The sequence below is a fragment of the Sesamum indicum genome, linkage group LG12, assembly GCF_026168435.1.
Source record: "Sesamum indicum cultivar Baizhima isolate 11 linkage group LG12, ASM2616843v1, whole genome shotgun sequence".
NCBI classification, from domain to species: Eukaryota; Viridiplantae; Streptophyta; class Magnoliopsida; order Lamiales; family Pedaliaceae; genus Sesamum; species Sesamum indicum.
The window spans coordinates 14448388-14464382 of record NC_142668.1 but is presented as its reverse complement, the minus strand read 5'-3'; the positions used below and the strand labels follow the sequence as shown (position 1 = coordinate 14464382).

The window sequence follows — 15995 nt, the reverse complement described above, 5'->3', positions numbered from 1 at the left end:
ATCCAATTTAAGATATTGAAGCAGCCATGAACAGATCAGAAAGAGAAGACGCGGACGACTCTTCTTATTCCCTGGTAAATCGAGAATACTCCGAAATTGGCTCTTGGGCAGCGTATGGAATGTCATTTGTCTATTCGGCTATTTGTCAATTTGCTGGTAGCAATCTATCAGGAATATTTTGGCCAAAATTTACCGACTTTCTATGAGATACAAAATGAAGATTGTACAAGCTCGGAGATCACAAGGTCGTACTTCTTTTCTTCTTTTCATTTTTTCTTTTTTGTCCTCTTTTTTGATGAAGGTAAGAATATAATTTTAAGAAAGCCAGGGAAAAACCACACCAGCCACGTGTGCAGAACAGACTCAGTATTCTGATTCTTCAGTTGATTTTTCTGTTTTCCGTCTCTTACTCCTTTTCTTCAATAGACCTTTCGCTTCTAATGTCTTTAATTTCTGAGCTTTTCGTGCCTTGGCTTTCTCCTCAAAACCTTCATCCATCATCTTCATTGTTGCTACACGTCTAGCTTTGTAGACCTGAAAACGGGATACAAGCATATCTTCATAAACGTACCAAGTATTTTTCAGTTCAACAGAGTAGGTTCCATACCCCACCAGGCTTTGGATAGAACTTGGCCATATATAATGTTACGTCATCAAATTAGCAAAATTAATGTTCCATAATGGTCTTAAGTTCTTACCCTTGTAATATTTTCCTCAAGTACTTCCTTTTCTTTACACTCGAACTTGTCCAATTGTTTCTTGATAACAGCTTCTATTTCATGTACAAGATCCACATCATGCTGCAAAATATGTTTTACAGGGGTTAGCATGCAAGTGATAATGCAAAAAGCCCATACTTTTATACCTGAGTGACAAAGCTAACAGCAAGGCCTCCTCTTCCAGCTCTTGCAGTACGCCCAACACGATGAATGTAATCCTCTGGATATCTATAACAAATCGGAGCTTCAGTTTTCTAAAGAGTATGCTACAGGGATCAGTGTCATTAAACAGTCTAAAAGAAGTCATTACCTTGGAATGTCATAGTTTATAACTAAATCTACTGTTGGTATATCTAAACCACGGTTAGCAACATCAGTGGCTAATAACACAGGGACCTGTCCAGATTTGAATTTGTGCAATGCAGAAAGCCTCAAAGATTGGGATTTGAAAGAGTGCAAAGCTGCAACTTCTAGTTCAAGCTGTTCCAGCAACAAACTCAGAAGCTCACAACTCCTGCTCAAACAAAGAAAATATCAAATCAATATCTAAACGCAATTTCCTATTCGCAGTCAAGATTCAAAAGTTCTGTTGGAGTAAAGAGCCTCCAATATGAAAGAAATCTTGATCTCATCATGTTTAACAAGTTAATAACCAATTTAACTGAGTTTACTGCTAACTTAAGCTTGTAAGATGACTCATGGACCAGGATCTACTGAAAACACCTAATTGCTGAAGCATCATTCTTGATCTTTCTAGATTTCTACACCCCATACTTCCATAGCAAAAAGAAAGGAAAAAGATGATTTTATTAGCTTTATTTATTGCGCAAGGATGCTGTAAAGACATAATAAAGGCATTCATTAGCATGCTTCAAAATCTCTTCTACTTTCTCTAAAAATTACCTATTTTATTAATGCTCGCTCAAGTATACTATCTGACAAATTATCACCTCGAAAACTAAGATTTTGATCGTATATGTACAAATTTTCATTCAACCTATTGAAAGAGGGGAAAAAAACTTCCTATCAAATCCTATGCCTTCACCAATCATGTAAAAAATGGCATTACTTAAAGAATGAATCCAAAGTGGACATTTTCTACCTTGGTAGCACCGTATTAACAACATTATCAGTTAATTTTTGTAGTCATGTGCTACTGAAACAGAATAAAATGAAAAAGAAATAAGAAGCTGGGAGATCATATAAGAAAATTGTACCTGCAGGTGGAGACAAAAATTATGGCAGATCGAACACCCATCTCTTCCATTTTGTTTAATATGTGCAGTAGATACACATCCTTCACATGCTTGGGGATAAAAACATACTGCTGTTTAAGAGATTCTACTGTTTTAAACCCTTCATATGCCGCGTAGAAATATGCCTTATTTGCAGAAAGTTCAAGTAATGTCTGTAAATTACTTGTCATGGTTGCAGAAAATAGTAAAGTTTGCCGAGTCTTTGGTAAGCACTGGAAAATAACTCTTAATTCTGCTTCAAAGTTAACACCCAAGACCCTGTCTGCTTCATCCAAGACTAAAAACTGCAATAAGATTCTTCATCAGGTTTCACATATGAGGGGATAAGCATATTGGAATGATACATATAGGAAAAATACTTCAATTTGTCTTCTTTTCATGCATCCAAGTTGCAACTTCAATCAACATAATAATACATACAGGAAAATACTTCAAATTGGTCTTCATTTCATGCACCCAAATTGCAACTTCAATCAACATAATACATACAGGAAAACTACTTCAAATGCTAAGGTTAGCACATCGCACTCATTAGGATTTCTTTCTGAAGCACAGTAAACAGTAGCAAGGAGTGAAAACCTCACAAGGCATCATCCTATGGGAAAGGCAAGTTATTGACACTAGAGAAACCATTAATTATTAATTCCTAACAAATCCATGGCCAAGGTTAGCTTCCCAATAATGCAATTTAGATAGGTGCAACTTCCTAAAGAACCAATAAGTTTTCACGTCATAATTCCTCTCCTGATGAATGCATTATAAGATTTTGACGAGTCAAGAAGCAATATATATCAGTTATCTATAATCTATCATTCGTCTCGATAAATAATTCAATAACAAGGTCTCCTACTTTTCACAGAAAAAGCTACTAATAAATCTCCAATGAGAAATACAACCACTAATTAGAAAATCAACAAATAAAAAGGTTAAAAAATTAAGAAGCGTGACCAACGAATTACCTTGGTATTGGAGAAAACAGCAGGAATATCAGGATTCTCCTCAATAAGAACCTTAATCCTGCCGGGAGTGGCAATCACCACATGGGGCCTCTGCATCAAACTCTGGGCCTGGTTTATGATATCCATGCCGCCCACAATCACGGAGCACCGCAGCGCCAAACTAGAGCCGAGGGCCCGAAACTGTTCCGCCAACTGGTAGGCCAGTTCCCGGGTGGGGGTTACAACCAATGCGAACACCCCAAACGGGTCTTCAGCGAGGCGATGAAGAATGGGGAGAGCGAAGGCCGCCGTTTTGCCGCTTCCTGTCTGTGCCAGGCCCATGACGTCCTGGCCCAATAGGATTTTGGGGATGCAATGGTGCTGGACAGGAGTAGGGCGCTTCATGCCTAGCTCTTTGCAGGTATTAACTGCCCATTCGGCGAGCCCCAAGTCGGAGAAGGTGACGTTGGCGGGGGTGGGGTTTGGATTCAGTTCTTTTTCGAGTACCTTTGGGGGAGCGGCGGCGGGGGCAGGCGAGGGTTTTTTGGTGGTGGTGGATTTACTTTTCCGGGAAAACAATGGGAAATTTTCGTCGAGTTTGATTTCTTCGTCCATGATTGTTTTGACTTTTGAGCTTCAAGGCCGCCTGCGTGCAATTATCCTTACCCTACTACGCCTACAACAACAAGGAAAGCAAGCGGCTTAATTAAAACCGGACTACACTAATAATACACATAATACTTATTACCAACTTTTATTTTATTATAATTATAAAAAAAAGTGTGTTTGGATTAAAGAATTTATTTAGGATTTATAAATTTCAAATTAACAATAATCAGTAAAATTTTATTTATATAGAAATAGAATTGTTTAACAAGTTTTAGTACTCTCCACCGCATTTTGTCGGATTAGGGGCAAATAAGAGAGTCGGCGAATCACAATTGGCGGGTTGAGGTCATAACGACCTTCGTCTTCCATCCTCTATCAACTGTCATCAATCATCACCACCAAGAAGAAGAAGTCAACTGTATAATTGGAGGTGATATGGAGTCTCCTTTCAAGCCCCATGTACTCCAAGGCAAAGTAGCTCTACTCACTGGTGGCGGGTCGGGTATCGGGTTCGAGATTTCAACCCAGTTTGGGAAGCATGGAGTCTCCATCGCTATCATGGGCCGCCGCAAGCCCGTCTTAGACGCCGCAGTTTCAGCCCTCATGTCCCTTGGCATCCCCGTAATTCCTCTTCGGACAAAAGTCATTTCTGCGGCTGATTACTGTCCCAGAAATTGAGCGCTTCTCCCTGCATATTGAATCAGCTGTTTTAGATGATTACTTGATTATAATGTCAACATCTCTTTGTTTTTCTTTTCTCAGGCAGTTGGTTTTGAAGGGGATGTCCGGAAAGGGGAAGATGCGCGGAGAGTTGTGGAGGCAACGGTGAAGCATTTTGGGAAGCTGGACATTCTTGTGAACGCTGCTGCTGGCAATTTTCTGGTGGCGGCAGAGGATCTCTCTCCCAATGGATTTAAAACAGGTCTGACTCTGAATAACTTGTCTTCTTTTTCAATCTTTTGAATCTGTCGAAATTCTCCTTCTCTAAATGTTAGTTCTGATTGGAATTCTTTGCCGTCGAAGTAAACCAGCTTCAGTTTCTCAAAATGTGTATAAGCAAGCACACTTTTCACTCGAAACAGTTCTAACAGCAACCGAGAAGTTTGAACCCTTATTGATACATTAAAATTCAATGTCGATAAAAGAAACATGTAGAAAAAAATAAACTTTCCGATTTCGTTTTCTCGAAAGTGCATCAAGAGGGGAGCATGATGAGATAGTTGAACCCCAATGTGGTCACTCTTTCAAGCATTTAACTGTATGCTATTGGAATTACTGTCGGCAGTGATGGATATTGATTCTGTTGGCACATTTACAATGTGTCGGGAAGCACTTCAGTATCTTAAGAAAGGCGGGCCAGGAAGAAGCTTGTCCAGTGGAGGATTTATACTGAATATCAGTGCAACTTTGCATTACACAGCGTCTTGGTATCAGATCCATGTATCTGCAGCCAAGGTTTGTAATCTGACACTTGCCCACGCATGTAATTTGATTTTCTTGGGAGCTTTTGTTCAACGTTATCTTATCTCTCCAGGCAGCTGTTGATGCCCTCACAAGAAACTTAGCCCTGGAATGGGGTACAGATTATGATATAAGAGTTAATGGGATTGCACCAGGTCCCATAGGAGATACTGCAGGCCTGAGTAAACTTCTGCCCAAGGAGATTAATAACAAAACCAGTGATTACTTGCCTCTCTATAAAGTCGGTGAGAAATGGGACATTGCCATGGCTGCTGTCTACCTTGCTTCAGATGCTGGTTTGTCATCTTCCTTTTCTCTTTTAACTATATTCTGATCAATAAGGTTCAGGTAATTTGAAAATGTCATCCAACTCAGTTGACACTACAATTTTGTGTACTATATTTTGTTTTTCAGAAAATGACAACCTTTAATACTCTGAACAAAAGGAAGAAAGAGCTTAATTCTTTAATCCCTAAATTGTCATGAAAGGGAATCATAAAACTTTGACCTGCTATGATAAAACGGGCTGGTTAGTAAGTACACATTCTGCCTTAACTACCCTTAAGTGGTTTCAAATATTTACTTAAATTGCAACTTTTCATCTAAGATGAATTGCAGTGCTGTTGATTATCAAAAGAAAATAAATAATAAAAAAACTTTCTCCAGACTTCAATAATGCTCATCGTGGTGACTCATCCTTGTCTCATGTTTCAGCCATTAATCTTATTATTTTCTTCATATTCCTTGGTTTATAATAGTTCTAATGTTCCTCCAACATACGCCTGTTACAATTATTTAATGAATTTAACTAGTTCTAAAGTTTAACTTGCTTATTTTGGGAATCTTGAACATAACTGAAGGTAAATACATCAACGGAACCACCTTGATTGTTGATGGAGGATTGTGGTTGAGCAGTCCGAGGATTCTGCCCAAGGATGCAGTGAAACAGTTTTCTAGAGCAGTGGAGAAAAGATCTCGCGCCGCACCAGCTGGAGTTCCTACCAGCAAACTCTAACCTGAGCTTATGCCATACATAGTGTCATTGTTTGTGGACTTAGCCAGTGTCTACCCATTCGGGGCAAAAACATAACCTGTTATGTTAAAACTTTTAAATAATTTACTTTTATCAACCTGCTTTAGTAAAATTCCAATAAATTGAAGAAAATTGGTCTGATTTTGAATGGATTTCTCATGTTTGGATTTTTTTTTTTTTTTTTTTGGAAGCTCCAAATTAACAAACTGTGTATGAAATTGCCAAAACTGCAGTTGTGTATTCTATCTACGGAGGAGGACGCTTCTGTCAACTGTCTACTGTAAATCTTGTTCCAATAACTTCTTGCCAATAATAGATTATTTTTCATCCAAAAGGAGCTGTGACTAAACCACTCTAGATGAAGAAAAACCATGCACTCCTGCAGAGTTCAACATCTGTGCAGTGGTGCGGGATAGATATCCAAGGGCTTAAACCGGAGATGGTCATTGTGAGGCAATGGTCCATCCTGTGCAGTAAAAAAATGAAATTTTGTAAAGAGTTTGCTACTGTGAAATTAATGAACAAACTGAGGAACATATTCCTGAAGAGGTCAAATAACAAGTTTAAGCAAAAGATTTTGCAATGGCATGACAGTTTAAGCAAAAGATTTTGCAATGCTATCGCAAATATATGCCACATATCAAACAAATTAAGACATAAGACCCTGATGCTTGAAAAAGCAAATCCAAGGAGACCTATTTTTTGGTGAATACAGAAGTCAACACACTTTTTAAGACATTTAACGGGGTATCAGCATATATTAAAGGCCTATACAAAGTATTGACAGGAAAAAAGAGGCCTACCTCGTCCAAGTTAATTTGGAAAGGTTTGACGAAATCTTCAAACATAATAGGGGATAATTCTCTCATTCTTTCTTGTACTTCCTGGATAAGGAAAGAGAAAAAGCGAAATGAAAACAAATCAGACTTGAAATTGTTAGCAAAGTTCTTCACTAAAAAACAGTACAGTACACATTAGATGCTTGCTGAATGAGCCACAAGCAGCCTACTAAAGTTGAGAAAGAAATGTGAAACAAAACAAGTTACTGCCAATGGAAGGTACTGTCATATGCAAACCTTGTAGAAAGGAAATTTTAAACCTTATGTAGGATGGTTGATCATTTTGTGAAGCTAAAAAAAATGCAACTTCATTTATCCTACAAAAACTAGGAAGCGAGCACTCTTAGCGATTCTATTTCATATCCCCAAATGGGTTTAGGAAATATTAACATGCGAGGCGAGATGTGAATTTTAATCCCAGGAACCCCATTTCTTTTTCCTTGTCACTACTTTAATCAAATTAAGGGCAAAGGGGATTTGTGGTTCAAGTGATGGCATGTGTCCATTCTCAGCTACAATTGGCCATATATCAGCAAAGAGTTGAATTTTAAATTTGCCAGATTTTGCACACAAAATGAGGACTAAGGTACCTTCATTTATGGAGACACATTTGGAGAAAACTTATTTGTTTAAACACTTCCACATCATTATTATTATCCACAATAAGAAACGTATCTTACCAATCCCGTTATTCTTGAATGTTCCAACAGTTCTCGGGCAATCATGTCTAATATATGCCTGTTGTCCTTAAGGCCCTTCATAGCAAGTTCCTCTGCCTCATCAATGTACTGTATCAATATGAAAACCAACACATTAGAAAGACACTATAAGAAAACCAATACATTACAGTGCCACACGAATCCATGCAGCTACTGATGCTATGAGCATAGCATATTGTCACAGCAAAAAAAAGAAAAAAAAATAAAAGCAGATTGAAATTACCCTTGCCAACTCCCTTGTAAAAAGCTCAGAAACTTCAAGCGTCATGTTTGCAGGAATCACATGAGGATCGTCCCACTAATGTCAAGGAAAAATTAAAACAATATTAGCTGTTTGATGTTTAGCAGTTAAATGAACAGCCACACTTCATACTTCTACATTTCGCCATATTCAAGTATATGATACCTTGTATCTTATTACTTCACCATCCGGATTATCTGGTCGATCAACCAGCCCAATTCTTTTTGTCAAGGCAGTGAGCCCCAACCTTGGATTTCTAGGGCTTATCACCATTTCTCGAGCAATCTGAAAGAGATAACCACTTGAGCATGTGACTAGAGAGCTGTATAAACAGTTCGTTTGCCATTACTCACAATAAGCAGGTATCTTTTTTTAAGATAAAAAGTTAGCACCCCTTCATTTACCTTGGTAATTTTTTCTAGATCATCTCTTCCACCATCAGTAATGTCATCACCAAATACAATACGCTCCGCGCACCGCCCACCATGAGCAACCACCATTTGCATTTGCATGTACCCGAAGGTTGTATAACCTTGGTCTACAGTGTCTTCTCGAGGGTAAAAAACAGACACAGCAGTTTCCTGCTCAAGCAGACAACAGACAAACGTCATTCATGTGTGTCTGAGTAAAATAAATTCTACCTGTACCCAGTATACCTTTCCACCAGGTAGCAGCTGAGAAAACGCATGCCAATCAAATCGAGGGAACAAGTGAGCCAACACTATGTGACCCGCTTCATGTACTGCCAGAAGTCTTTTCTTTTCGAAAGATACCTATGAACATATTGGATAATATCATAGATTGATCATTATAACATAACCCTTCCAAAAGTCTTATGAAAGAAACCATACACTTTGTTCACATTTCTGCTGCTCTTCCTCAGTGAGAAGCACACCCATTCCTTCAAGTAACTGCTTGTCCAATACATCAATGATATCTTGATGGCAGATCTTTGAATGCCCTTTCCTGACCTGTTTTCAGTCATCATTTATTTTGAAAGAGTAGACTTGCACCAATGTTACGAACATAACGGCCAAATAGGCGCAAAATGTAAGCATACCCATGGGATGAAAAATCCATATATGCATCATAAAATAGTGTGCTGTACTGCGTTCTAGAATTCAGAATTTTAGTGTTAGATAAATGGTAATCTCTAAGGTTGAATTGTGAAAATGCAACTCATGAAGTTTATATGGGAAATGGACACCAAGTTGAACTATCAAGCGTAATAAGTAGAATATTACCAAGGGATTAAAATTAAGTACAAAATTCTTCATGTTAAACAATATTAATGCACAATGGACAACCCAGCTATTTTTCATAAAATATCAAAACAAAGTTCTTGTTGTTATCATCATTCCATGATCTAAACATGCATGGTCTTATTTACTTTTTTTTTTTTTTTCTCCACAGAAGCCTATAGTTCTTGCTGCAGTGACATGAAAATTCTCTTCGTAATTAGCATTTCGAAATCAAGAATGCTCGCAATTGATTGGTTGAGGGAGGAACTAAACACAACATTCACTTTTACATAAAATCACCATGTTTACTATTTTTTTTTTCCATAGACTATGTTCTTGCTGCAGTGACATGTAAATTATCTTCGTAATTAGCATTTCAAAATCAAGAATCTCACAATTGATTGGTCGAGGGAGGAACTAAATACAACATTCACTGCAGTGACACAACATTCACTATCTTTTCCATGTTCATTCCTCAAGGCCGTGCATGCACCAAAAGAAAGCAGACAAATGACCTGAGTGCATGAGCACTCGCAAGCCAGTTAGAGAGACATGAAGTTATCTAGTAACACAAAGAACTTACAGACATAATTCCTGCTTCATTGACTAGATTTCTTATATCTGCACCAGAATAGCCGACAGTGCGGAAGACCACCTGTAGGGTTGGAGAAAAGAACACGACTTCAGCATAATCCAGTCTTTAGCCATACTCATATCAAACCAGTTTCTCAACCTATTATTGAGTGGGTTTCATGAACATTCCACCCAAAACAAGTAGTAAGAAAGCAAATCATTTGGGCTGGGTCCCCAAAGTCACCGAAAGAAGACAACAAATAAGAAAAGATTCACATACAAACAGAGGAGAGATACATGAACGGAACACAACCTTTTCAAAATCAACATCCTCAGCTAGCTCCTTTCCAGCACTATGAACACCAAAGATTTGTACTCGTTGCTTTGCATCAGGTAACCCAATATATACACGCCGGTCAATACGTCCAGGGCGAACAAATTCAAGGTCCAATTCATCTGGTCTATTAGTAGCACATATGAAAATGACAGCTTGTCTCAGAGAGAATCTATCAACACCAGTTTTTTCTTTCCTGCAAACAAAATATACTCATGAATTCTGGTTAAGTAACAGCAGCTCGAGTAGCAATAACAATGTGACAAGTGAATGAAGCTGAAGTATAAACTTAAAGTCAACACTTTTCAGTTCAAGAATTACAAATACCGAGGCACCAGGCTCAGTCGTGTTGTTTACTCCTCTTTTTGTGACAATAGTAGAGAATAACATATCTACTTCTTTTTTCAATGGTTTTAGCTTTGAAGATTAATTTTCTATATATTTTCTGCCCCCGTTTTCGTTGCATAGCTTCTCCAAGGAATTAGTAAATAGCCTTCTAGGAGACCATCAAAAGCAGAATAATTCTTTTCTAGGCTTACTTGTTGAGCATCACAAACCTGAAGGATATAGAAGCACCAAATTTAGAATCAAATATTATAGTTATTCCCCTGAATCTTCTATTTACAGAGACCAAACTCATTTCTTGTCTTACTTGTTGGGCTGCACAGAGCTGAAGGATATGGAACGCTCAATTTAGAATTAAAGATAATATACACCTTACTCTTATATTACTAACACAGTTTTTTATCTTTAGCGGTCAATGATTGAAATCATGTTTGTAGATTGATTCACAAGGACTAACCATATATCATGTATTCCAGATTAGAACTTTAAACCAGGCTATGCAACTATAAGTCCATAATAGCATATGGATTCACAATCCATATTACTTACTCCCCATCCAGCTGAGCAATCAGTGCTTCAAATGTTGCACTTCTTCGAGGATCCTTCCTAGCATGCCTACCAGCAATAGCATCTATCTCGTCCACAAATACAAAAGCGGGAGCCTGAAAAAAAGAGAGCCTTTATTGATCTATTTCTTCCTACAACAGCTATGATCTGCATATGCATATCTGTGCTCATAAATGTAATATGTCTGTAAGCATGCGAGACCAGGCCCTGCTTCACATGTAAAGATGATTAATACCCTTGTCCTGCACACTAACAAGAACTATTTTCATAACTTCAGAACTCAAGGAAATGAGAAAAACATGTAAGATTGGTTCTAAAAGTGGATATGACATAGGGTTTGACATAGAAGTCATTGTCTTGCTCTTCATCACTTGGTTGATTCTCTCCTTCTTGATGCATTCCAGAGCTTAGGGTGCAGAGTAAATGGGGAGACAGATTCAGTGATTTAGTAATGGAAATTCCAGAAAATACTCCCACGCCGGTTTCTAAAATTTTCATTTCTGGAAACCATAGAACAATAGACGTATATCATGCAGATATTTTCATGCTTTTCCTCATTATGAAACTAATTTTCTTCTTTCTATGAATTTTCCCGGAAAATGTCATTACACTCAACCTTTATTGCTTTTCAAATATGAAAAGCTTAACAACATACCTTACTAAACTGTCTCATCAAGCATGACATCAAACATGCGCACGAACTTTTTGAAGAGTAGGCATTCGATCAAACTTATCATGAGTCCTAAAAATTTCCAGTATTCTACCATTTACCTCAAAAGTTACAGGATGGTACAATGATAGGTGGTGAACTTACATTTCTCCTTGCAGTTGAAAACAATTCATTGATTCTTGCAGCACCACTTTTCTCACTATCTGTAAACTCTGCACCAGAAGCAAAAACAAAAGGCAACCCACTTTCCTTTGCTAGTGTCCTTGCAAAGAGGGTTTTCCCTGTTCCTGGGGGGCCAGAGAGAAGTACACCCTGCAAGATAAGATAGAAGAAATGCAAACATTCAGAGAGTAAAGTATGGTTCGGATAAATTGCTTTATAAGTTTCCAGGATGTTATTAGCTTACTCGCACAAACTTCACATCTCTTCCATAATACTGCATGGGATTTCCCATATATATCATCAGTTCATCCAGAAGATCCCAGACATCTCCTCCTAATACTACGTCTTTATACATAGATTTTGTTTCACCAACTTCACCAACTGGCTGAGTGAAATGAACAATCCATTAAAATATCACACCAAATGCCAAATTAGGCATCTGTGAACTTCAGTGAAGAAAAAGGACCCTCACCAGAATTAAGTTTTCAGCATATGCCATATCAAAGAGCTGATTATATTTCTTATAAAGAAAACGGTTTGTGGTAATATGAAGAATCATTAGAGATTCCCTGATGAATGATAAGATTAGTAATCCAGGCAACAGCACAAATACAACTTTCAGAAAGTAATGTATTTGTCGCTTCTGTAGAAGATCTACTTCAACTCCAGAACCGGATATTGCCTCAAACAGGAAAGGATCGAGCGGGATATCAACCTAGACAAGTAACATTTTAAGTAAGCAAGAGGCAAAACTCAAGGAGAAAAATAGCTGTTGGAATATAACCAGGGCATTGAACTTACAACATATTCTAGAGGGAATCCTTCTTTCATCGTCACATACAATGTCTTGAGATCCTCTGTAAATACAACTGCAGCAACCTAGAAAAGTAACTTGTGTTCAGAAACACGTGGCATATTTGTGAACATTTGAATTATTTAAATAATGCTTTCTGGAAATACAAGACTCAGTATTCTAGGAACATCTGAAGCTTCTGAAACTATTATTGCATGCAGGTGTTCATCAATTTGAATGAATGAGCATATTCCTTTTCACTATAATGTCAAATAAGCTCTATTTCCACACTGAACACCCATGCTTCATAGACCATGCAATCTCTGAAACTGTGTAGACAATCTCTTCACAGCAGTAAGCAAGAAATTTCATTTCCAAGACTTTGAGGTTGAACGTTAACTTGCCTATACACCACAAAGGCACTCAAGAACCTAAAGTCCTATATTAGGCGGGACAAGATAGAGTAGCATAGTTACAGACTTGTCATGAAGATAGGGATTTCAACCAAAAAATACTATTTAAGAGCAGCAAGATAGGGGAGAAAGAGCTGATGAATGCTATATAATGTTCACCTCAAAGGAATCAAGTTTTTGAAGGAAATAAGTGTAAGGAAGTTTTGGGCGATAGCGCCACCATCTTTTGGAGATCCACAGTGCTCGTGTTCCCTGTGTGTTTTTCGCTTTCTCTACTACATCCTTGCGAAGACTGTTCTCAACCTCTTTCATGTCAAATTCCACCACATACTTGGAATTTAATGAATCGAGTTGTTCAGCTAACTTCTCCTTCTGAAGAATTTCTTTCCATGCTGCAAGTCTATCACGCCATGTTCCTCCAGTACTCTGATTCTCATCTATCAGAAAACACAATAAGAAAGGCCAGAAAAACAACAAAACTGAATACCTAATTTAGTCATCTTCCCATGCAGCTTTCAAGGTCCCTACATAACTGCCTGGGATCAGCATTTCACTACTGAAGATAATGGGTCACCAATAAAAGAATTGTTTCCTAGCCATAGCTGCTGAAGGGAGAGAGAGCTCTTACTTATGGGTCAATGAATAGGTAAACAGTAATCACAGCACCAAATGGTATAGCAGCTCAATGTTTGTCACCAAGACAAGCCAACATGGTATACTAATGCAAAATTGAATCTATGTTTCTAAGTTATTGGTCACCCAGGAAGCGAGATTAAAACCGCTGACTATGTTTTGAGACTAAAGATATGTGAAAATCATTTTAAAAATAGAAGGACGACCAGAGTGCTAAAACTTTCTGAGCTGGTTGTGTAGACGGACAATTTTTCAAAAACTAGCACAGAAGGCAAGAACATTGAATTCTTAAAGGGACCCAATGTCACATGAAACAAGATGATGACGTAACAATCAAACCTGATAGACCTAAATCTTGCTGCAGAACCTTTTCATCCTCGGTGTTCAATGTCGTGTCCTGTTCTGTTATTTTGTTTATGCTGTCTTGGGCCTTTTCAGCATCATCTTCCCATGCATACTCCCCAACAAAAGAACTATCATGAACAAGTGAACCATCAGGTCCTTCAACAAATTTTTTGAGCTTCAGACCTTTGGGAGTACTCTTCCTCCATAAACCTTGTTTGAATCTATATGAAAGGAAAAAAAATAAGCACTGAGAGAGCACCAATTTCATCAGGAGCATAAAAAGGTATTTTGCAATACAAACAGGGGACCGAAGAAACAACAAAAAATTTTGCTTGGACCTATAATACGACCACTGGTAGCGACTCAAAGATAAGATAATATGGAAGCTTTAACCAAATATCATAATTTATTGTACTTCTAGTCTCACAGGCTCGTCACTCCAAACTGGTCATCATCTCAGCATGCTGTAGAATCCTAGTCAGTGGGGATCAAATATGTGGCCTGGCCCTTCCATATCCTCTGGCAATGTGCTGAAAATACTACTACCTCTATCTACACTCTAAAAACAATAGATCCCTGAGCCCTGGACAGCCAGCTTGGAAGGACTGTCTTGAATTTGGTTGCATCATTTGATCGATCAAAGAATTCTTCAAATTACAAAAGTAAATGGCTGTATTCAACTTTTTTTTCATCGCTCCTAACTACCATCCAAGATAATAGATCGACTCCACTTACAACGTTTTTTTAGGAAACTTATTACCTTCCACATTCAAGTGGTAAACCCGTCGACTCGATAACAAATTTAACCTCATAAACTAATAGACACTAAGTAGCCACACTAGATGCCCAGATGATTCAGTAGTTTCTACTGATTCTGCTTAACATACAAATATTTGTGAACTGAACTAACAAGCTCGGATGAGAAAGGCACTTACTTTCGCACATTAGTGGGTGTCGGCTCAGGAATTAATGCGTCCATGTATGCCTCAGCCAATTCTCTTCTTTCACGCTCAATAATAGGAGCTCGGACTGCCTTATATATACTTTGACAGGAAAAAATTGCGACAAAAATGTACAGTACCAAAACACCCAATCTTTTTGGTTCCCAATTCTTTATATCCTGAAATAAATGAACAAAAGAGTAGGACACGTACACACCTACCAAAGAAACTCGGGAATAGTAATTTTAACTACTACATTGCACAAAATATGTTAAGCTTGTAACTTCAGAACAGAAGTTTATACCTTCCAACGTTCCCATTTATTCCAACTCACAAACTGAGGCAGCAGCTCGGAGTTCACACGTTCTACAGCATCCTGTGCATTCCGTGCCGAGTCACGGGCCCTGCCCGAAATCTCATCAACTCTTACCATAGCATCTTCCAAATCAAACCCGGTTTCTTTCTTCAAGGACTCACCCAAATTCTCAAAAAATCTTTGAGAACCGCGACGAATAGACTGAGCAAGCCGCAGCCAAGAGAAGCCTTCAGGCCCACTCGAAGAAGAAGCGGATGAGGCTGAAATAATGAACTTCTTTTGACGGGAAAGCTTGGTCCTGTAATTGAGATAAGGTAAGGAGGAAAGATATACTCTTCGAACAAGAAAGTGGCTTTCCGGAGAAAAATGGAGCGGGGTTGGTCGGCATTGAAGTCTTGATATCTCCATAATAACAGTATCGAACTCTGAAGAACAAAGAACTAAAAAAGAGGTGATATTTGGCAGTTCGGATAGTCTTCTGTTCCAAGTGCAGAGGGGTTATATCCGTCGAAAAAGCTCGGAGAAGGGGTTTTAGAATTAAGAAGTGGTTTTTATTTATCTGTCTGGTCATCAAGCTTCTACAAATTCAAATTCCACCCCATACAAACCCAATACTTCATAATTTGGTCCTCGCACCATAACAATTAACAGATGGGCCATATAGATCTTCAGTTTGCTGAATCTTTGGGTGCTGCTAAGGTTCAGCCAAAATATTTAGAAGTCACATAGTATTGTATTCATATGAAATTAATATTGTTGCATATAGTTGAAAAGATTTTCAACTTTGAAATCCTCATTTTCTTTTTCTGTAATTCCATTTCAAAGAATTAACTCAAGATTTTATCAC

The 15995-nt window shown here is 38.1% G+C and overlaps 3 protein-coding genes across 3 annotated transcripts; 1 reads left to right on the top strand and 2 right to left on the bottom strand.

The window, feature by feature from the left end:
- Positions 1 to 33: 33 nt before the first annotated feature.
- Positions 34 to 3675, bottom strand: RH36 (RNA helicase 36). The gene is made up of 6 exons (XM_011097426.3): positions 2935 to 3675; positions 1937 to 2259; positions 1030 to 1233; positions 866 to 947; positions 699 to 800; positions 34 to 534 (listed from the first exon to the last, which is right to left on the bottom strand). The coding sequence occupies exons 1-6, from the start codon at positions 3526 to 3528 to the stop codon at positions 364 to 366; spliced, it is 1476 nt and encodes a 491-aa protein (XP_011095728.2). The 5' UTR covers positions 3529 to 3675; the 3' UTR covers positions 34 to 363.
- A 119-nt stretch (positions 3676 to 3794) lies between these two features.
- Positions 3795 to 6164, top strand: LOC105175095 (peroxisomal 2,4-dienoyl-CoA reductase [(3E)-enoyl-CoA-producing]). The gene is made up of 5 exons (XM_011097421.3): positions 3795 to 4143; positions 4285 to 4444; positions 4808 to 4977; positions 5057 to 5279; positions 5844 to 6164. Exons 1-5 carry the CDS (start codon positions 3958 to 3960, stop codon positions 5996 to 5998), a joined length of 894 nt encoding a protein of 297 aa, XP_011095723.1. The 5' UTR covers positions 3795 to 3957; the 3' UTR covers positions 5999 to 6164.
- FTSH12 (FTSH protease 12) lies at positions 6155 to 15662 on the bottom strand. The gene is made up of 19 exons (XM_011097422.3): positions 15137 to 15662; positions 14827 to 15011; positions 13886 to 14112; positions 13073 to 13350; positions 12509 to 12586; positions 12180 to 12422; positions 11952 to 12092; positions 11690 to 11857; positions 10858 to 10970; positions 9943 to 10159; positions 9640 to 9711; positions 8667 to 8786; positions 8472 to 8588; positions 8220 to 8396; positions 7981 to 8100; positions 7798 to 7872; positions 7536 to 7643; positions 6820 to 6900; positions 6155 to 6482 (listed from the first exon to the last, which is right to left on the bottom strand). The coding sequence occupies exons 1-19, from the start codon at positions 15554 to 15556 to the stop codon at positions 6405 to 6407; spliced, it is 3018 nt and encodes a 1005-aa protein (XP_011095724.2). The 5' UTR covers positions 15557 to 15662; the 3' UTR covers positions 6155 to 6404.
- Between the last annotated feature and the right edge of the window lie 333 nt (positions 15663 to 15995).

Coding starts and splice junctions, on each gene's coding strand:
- RH36 (XM_011097426.3), bottom strand. CDS start 3,528: ATGGACGAAGAAATCAAACTCGACGAAAATTTCCCATTGTTTTCCCGG. Junction 2,260..2,934: donor CTGTTTTCTCCAATACCAAG/GTAATTCGTTGG, acceptor ATCTTATTGCAG/TTTTTAGTCTTGGATGAAGC. Junction 801..865: donor CTGTTAGCTTTGTCACTCAG/GTATAAAAGTAT, acceptor CATATTTTGCAG/CATGATGTGGATCTTGTACA.
- LOC105175095 (XM_011097421.3), top strand. CDS start 3,958: ATGGAGTCTCCTTTCAAGCCCCATGTACTCCAAGGCAAAGTAGCTCTA. Junction 4,445..4,807: donor TCCCAATGGATTTAAAACAG/GTCTGACTCTGA, acceptor TACTGTCGGCAG/TGATGGATATTGATTCTGTT. Junction 5,280..5,843: donor CTACCTTGCTTCAGATGCTG/GTTTGTCATCTT, acceptor ACATAACTGAAG/GTAAATACATCAACGGAACC.
- FTSH12 (XM_011097422.3), bottom strand. CDS start 15,556: ATGGAGATATCAAGACTTCAATGCCGACCAACCCCGCTCCATTTTTCT. Junction 8,589..8,666: donor AGCAGAAATGTGAACAAAGT/GTATGGTTTCTT, acceptor ATATGTTCATAG/GTATCTTTCGAAAAGAAAAG. Junction 6,483..6,819: donor TCCAAATTAACTTGGACGAG/GTAGGCCTCTTT, acceptor TTTACTGCACAG/GATGGACCATTGCCTCACAA.